We start from the raw sequence: 6,088 nt of genomic DNA on the forward strand, positions 1-6,088 counted from the left end.
GGAATGGAGAGACACTACAAGAAAAACTGTTATTATCTACGGAATATTATCTACGGAAATTTTTCCGTAGATAAAATTTAATTATCTACGGAATATTATCTACGGAATTTTTTCCGTAGATAAAATTTAGTTATCTACGGAATATTATCTACGGAATTTTTTCCGTAGATAATGTCCAGTTATCTACGGAAATTTCCGTAAATAAGTTATCTACGGAAATTTCCGTAGATAAGTTATCTACGGAAATTTCCGTAGATAAGTTATCTACGGAAATTTCCGTAGATAACTTAGCTACGGAAATTTCCGTAGATAAATTCCGTAGGTAAAACATATTTTTATTATCTTTTCATTTTTATTTATTATAAAATAATTAGAATATTTAATTTAACATCATTAAAAAAATAATCATTATAAAATTTATTCTTTTTTAATTTAATTATTTATTATAATACTTTTTAGTTACCGTATTTACCAAAAAATTATTTTTAATTAAAATATATTTTAGAATTTTAGTTAATTCATTATCATTCACTCACTTGATTAAAAAGTGATAAAATATAATTAATTTTTAATTAATTTAATAAAATAAAAACTTTAAAATATATATCTAAAATCTGTAATAATTTCTTAAATACAAATATTTAATTAATTAATTTTAATATATACTAAATTTAATATTAGAAATTTTATAAATATTTTAGTTATAATTTTTATTATCTTTTGATTTAATATTAGATTTCTTTTGATTATGAAAGATATTTACCTGGATTTGAATTATGATTGTTATGATCTTTTGATTTAATATTGGATTTTATTTATTATAAAACATAATAAATAAAATCTAAAATCTAGAGAAATTTCTTTGATACTAATAACCATTATAAGATTTAATTAATTTAATTTCATTATTTATTATAATACTTTTTGGATAATATTTTGATTTTTAGTAACCAAGAACGGGTCAATCTCAAACTAGAATGGGTCATTCTAGACTACAAAAATGGCTTATAAAGATTAGATTGGAATGGGTCGTTCCAACACATGATTATATGAGTAAAATGCGAAGCCAGAACGGGCCGTTTAGATTTGGGAATAGGCCATTCCAAATATGGGCGTTGCAGGTAAAATGTGATTTTAAAACGGGCCGTTCTAGTTTTGGAACAGGCCGTTCTGAACGTTTTCTATTTTGCCTTTTGATTATTCTGTTGGGCTTCTTGTTGGATGTGATGTGTAGATATGTGATTGATTTTGAGAATGATCATGTTTTGATATGTATTAAAGTGCTCTATGGGTTTCTACGGAAAACCTGTTTATGAGAAAGAGATAAAATAAGAATGTTTTGATCATGTTTACGGGAAACCTGTTTAATGATAACGAGGAAAAATATATTTTTATCACGTAAATTAAAAAATACTCGTAATAATATATTTGAAAATAAATTTGTTAATTTTTTTAAAAAGTTAAATTTATTAATATCATTAATATATAATAGACTTTTATTAAGATAGACTAAATTTTTAAAAAGGTTAGACCTATAGAAAATTCATAATAAATAATAAATCAGATATATATATTCCAAGTATGAATTAACTTATTTTCATCCCTAACATGATATAGAGAGAGAGTCATATGTTTAGTTTTTTTACTGGAAGAAAAATTATTTCCACGTATTAGCCCTAAACAATCAAAATTATTACAGTACTAGAAGGGTAATGTACAATGTAAAACAAATAAATAAATAAATAAGGGGAAGAAATGGAGTGTAAAAACTAAAAACCCTACTCATTCATTCCGCTCCGCAATCGCGAACCCTAACCCCTTCTCCCTCCAAACAAACACCAACCCCCTCCTCCTCTCCCTCTCTTCAAATCCCCAAACCTCCTCCTCCAACCCCCGCTTCCCCAACTCCCTCCTCCACTCCTACACCGTCGTTGCTGCCTCTCCCTCTGACTCCCTTGCCTTCCTCTGCCACATCACCCAAACCCATTCCTCTTGTCCTGATGGTTCTTGTAGAAGAGCAATAAACCTACCGTCCTGGTGGTTCTTGCTCTTCCTCCCAACAACCACTCTCTGCACCCTCCACACCCAGATGCACCGAGGGAGAGCCGTCGCCGCCCACCACCACCCTCTGCCCAAGGAGACGCGCTTTCACGGCGTCAAGAAGCGCCCCTGGGGCCGCTTCGCAGTCGAGATTCGAGATCCCTGGAAGAAGTCGCTCGTCTGGCTCGACACCTTCGATTCCACCGAGGATGCTGCCCCGTCCTACGACAACACCGCCCCATCCTTTCGCGGGCCTGAGTCCGACCAGATTCCCCTCTACCAGGCCCACGGCTTCTCCAAGTTCGAGCCCGTGGTCCAGGTGAACCGGCCCACCACCAGCGGCATGAGCAGCACCGTGGAGTCCTTCAGCGGGCGTAGGGTTCCATTTTTCTTATTAGCTTCTGCAAAGTATTATTTTTAATGTATGCATAAACTAGTTTTAGCTTATAGAGCTTCTTCAACTTGTAAGCTGATTAATTTGCCTTCATTCACAGGCATTTGAGAGTAGAGCTGCTTGAAGGGGTGGTGGCATATCATACTGGGCAGTTGGAGAAATCAAGAAAAGCATTGGGCTTTGCAAGAGCAAAATTTGTCCAGGTGTGATTAAAGTATTATAGCATATTTTGAAAAATTAATTGGGTAGAAGAAAGAAAGTCAAAATTTTATGCTTCTGTTCTATTTTTTGGTCTCCATGTTTCATTGCTATGGTTATTGGTCGCTGTGACATATAACATAGTCTTACAAGATGCACTTCAATGAGATAAAGATCAACTCAAGCTCAAGCTCCTATAACATTCAGAATTCAGCATTACTAATTTTAAATTTTAAAGACACCACTACCGGTAGATATTGAAAATCCCTCTGGCTTCAGGTTTTTTGAAATAGACTGTGTTTTTTTTTTGTATGCCCCCTACACCCTTTTTATCTTTCAAAGAAGGAAGAGAAAGAACTTAACTGTCCAGCCAAATAGACATTTTGTACTTTTCTCCTCTTGTAATCAATGTCTTGTTTTTGTTGCAGCTGCAAGTGCCAGATGAAGCCCTTTCACTTGTTATGAGCATGGGGTTCTTTGAACTTGATGCAAAAAGAGCATTGCGAATGAACAATCAAGATGTTGGGAGTGCCATTGATTTTTTTGTTGAGGAAAAGGTGAAGAAATTACAAAAAAAGGAGGAGGATATTCAGCGAAGAAATGAAATTAAGTGAGTGATACTTAATTAATGTTTATTAACATTATTTATTTTAGTTACTCTTTCTAAATAGCTTGCTTCCAGGGAACAAAAGCGTTATGGGATGACACCTTTAAAAAAAGCTGTAGATCTAGAGAGATTGAAGGAATTGGTCTCTATTGCGTAAGTGTTATTTTTGTGTTGTATTGTCTAGTATTGATATTTGGTGCAGTAAAGAGGCTACTTCTTTGTACTTAATGCAAGTACCTATGCTATAGCACTTATAATTAATTTATTTTGTTCATGAAAATTAATTGAATCAACCTTGTGTTACACTGAATATAAGTAAACCCTACACACAACTTTACGCTTCTTTATGAGCCAAAATGTATAGGACCCTGCAATCACATAATGAAATTGAAATGCCAACCACTTGAACTATTTATGTTTCAGCACCCAAGGGTTACTATCCAACTTTAAACAGAACTGAAAATCATTATTTAAATCCACCAAATCAATTTGGATTTGGGAATTCCCTGGTGAAACATTTTTTGAACTTCGTTGGTGGTGAATTTTTGTCTTCCTGCAACATCTCGTAGAGAAGTTATTTAGGAAATAAAACATATGTTGTTGTTTACTTCTGTCCTGATTTAAATTAAGCTATACATATATTTTTTAAAATATTTAAAAAAATCCATTCTCTAATAAATACATGCTAAACTTTATGTGATAACATGAACAAAGAATGAAGTGGTCCTTTTCTCTATACCCGTCTCTGTTTGGGAAATTTTTATAATAAAAGTAGTTCCTCGAATTTCATAACTCCTAACCCATAAGAATACCCAAAATTTCTCTACATTTCTTTGTTTTTGACTCCTAGCTTCTGTGCCATGGTGCCAGTTGTAAGACTCATAACAAATAGTTTTGGAGACTTTCTAATGTGGAACTTACTGTGAAATTATTTACCATGAATGAAGAATAACTACTTGAAATGGTAATTGTGCATAATATATTGGCTTACATTCTACACCAAAATAAAAAAAAAAAAATTGGCTTACATAATCATTCCAAGTGGTTGTGTTTGTTCTTGGTTTTCAATATTGTTTCGTAGTTTCTTCCAATGGATCAGTGTATCTGCAAGAGAATAGTACTATTTGCTTTTGACTAGTTCATTTACGCAGATGGAAGCATATGCTTGGACATTTTACAAAATCAATGGAGCCCAATTTATGATGTAGCTGCAATACTTACCTCAATTCAGGTCCTAGTTATCCTCTATCTTTTGACATTGCTTTAAGACTATTAATGTTGGCATTGAATTTATGCTTCTGTGAAGTTATGAAAGAGCTCATATGGCCTTAACCTAATTTAATCCTTGCACCTTCTCAGGCTACGAGGACGTGTTTAATTAAAATTAATCTCTACTCTCGTGGTAATTACGTTCAATTAAACCCATTAAGATCTTTGTTAATCTATTGCTCCTCGAAAGCTTAAATCAACTCTCGTGATTTAACACTCAAGTCTGTTCCTTTAGGTTCCGATAATTAGGTTCTCCTCTCAGTTCATCCCTAATTATCTATGATTATGAAAATTAAGATTAATTGTTTATCATAATTATAATCAAGTTCTCCTCTCAGTTCATCCTTAATTAATGTTATTATGAAAACAATAATATTAAAGTTCATATATAAAATATAAAAGAACAGATCAAGAATTGGAATAAAATTAAGAAACTGAATAATGCATTAATAAAGAGGTTCTCAGAGGCTAAGCCCTGATCCCAGAAAAAGGGAAACTACTCACAGGAGTTCATAGTAGTTCTCCAAGAAAAAAAAAAAGAATAAAAGAAAAGCAAACCTTAGAGTCGATGGCACAGGCACCCAACCTTCTCCAAGTGTCAAAAACTAAAAAACTGTCTCCGAAACAAAAATCCCAGTTCTAGGCTAACCTCATCTAATTTATAACCTAAAAGGGTAAAAAGGTAAAACTACCAAGATAAAAATTACAAAGATAAAATAAAAATAAAACATAAAACTTAAAAAGCTGGGACGCGAAGTGAATCACGGCCGTGACTGAGAATCACGACCGTGATCTTCTCTGGAGCACATCTATGAAGGGTCAGTGGCGTTCACGGGTGTGATTGGGAATCACGGCCGTGATTTTCTCTGGTGAATCACGGGCGTGATTTAGAATCACGGCCGTGATTTTCTCTGGTGAATCACGGGCGTGATTTAGAATCACGGCCGTGATTTTCCCTGTAGCTCAGCATTTCCTCTTTAATTCTTAAATCTTGATCCTGCTCAGAGAAAACACAACACATACCAAGAAAAGCATAAAATAGGAAAATGATATAAAAATTTATTAAAAACATGAAAGATATGCATGATTATGCTATGAATTCTTGTGAATTAAAGTGCTAAAATACGAGTAAAATACACAACATCATTATGATGATAGATTTTGTCATGGTTTTGAAGAAGTGTTGGAACGGTATAGGGAATTGGTCCCTCAATTAAAGCTTGCATGTATTGAAACATTAGCCAAACTTCATTTCCATTTTATTTTCCCTGTAATTCGTATCAGCTCTCTGCTTATGCTTTTTTCCCTAATAAGTGATTTTATTAATATTTCTAACCAGGTAAAACTATTTATAAAGATTGGTGTGGAAAGGTAAGTTATCTACGGAAATTTCCGTAGGTAACTTATCTACGGAAATTTCCGTAGATAACTTACCTACGGAAATTTCCGTAGGTAACTTATCTACGGAAATTTCCGTAGATAAGTTACCTACGGAAATTTCCGTAGATAAGTTACCTACGGAAATTTCCGTAGATAAACGCATCCGTAGATAAATTCCGTAGCTAAACGCATTCGTAGAT

General features: G+C 33.5%; 1 protein-coding gene across 1 annotated transcript; it reads left to right on the plus strand.

Annotated features, from left to right (window-relative positions):
• The first annotated feature begins 1,738 nt into the window (after window positions 1-1,738).
• On the plus strand, window positions 1,739-5,878 carry LOC145949393 (ethylene-responsive transcription factor 3-like). The gene is made up of 4 exons (XM_083059308.1): window positions 1,739-2,637; window positions 3,061-3,242; window positions 3,315-3,392; window positions 4,391-5,878. Exon 1 carries the CDS (start codon window positions 2,090-2,092, stop codon window positions 2,459-2,461), a length of 372 nt encoding a protein of 123 aa, XP_082915434.1. The 5' UTR covers window positions 1,739-2,089; the 3' UTR covers window positions 2,462-2,637; window positions 3,061-3,242; window positions 3,315-3,392; window positions 4,391-5,878.
• Window positions 5,879-6,088: the final 210 nt, after the last annotated feature.

This window comes from Cajanus cajan, chromosome 6, assembly GCF_000230855.2.
Source record: "Cajanus cajan strain Asha chromosome 6, NIPB_CcT2T_4, whole genome shotgun sequence".
NCBI classification, from domain to species: Eukaryota; Viridiplantae; Streptophyta; class Magnoliopsida; order Fabales; family Fabaceae; genus Cajanus; species Cajanus cajan.

Bases quoted from the DNA above. Each gene is read 5' to 3' on its own strand.
- LOC145949393 (XM_083059308.1), top strand. From the start codon at position 2,090: ATGCACCGAGGGAGAGCCGTCGCCGCCCACCACCACCCTCTGCCCAAG.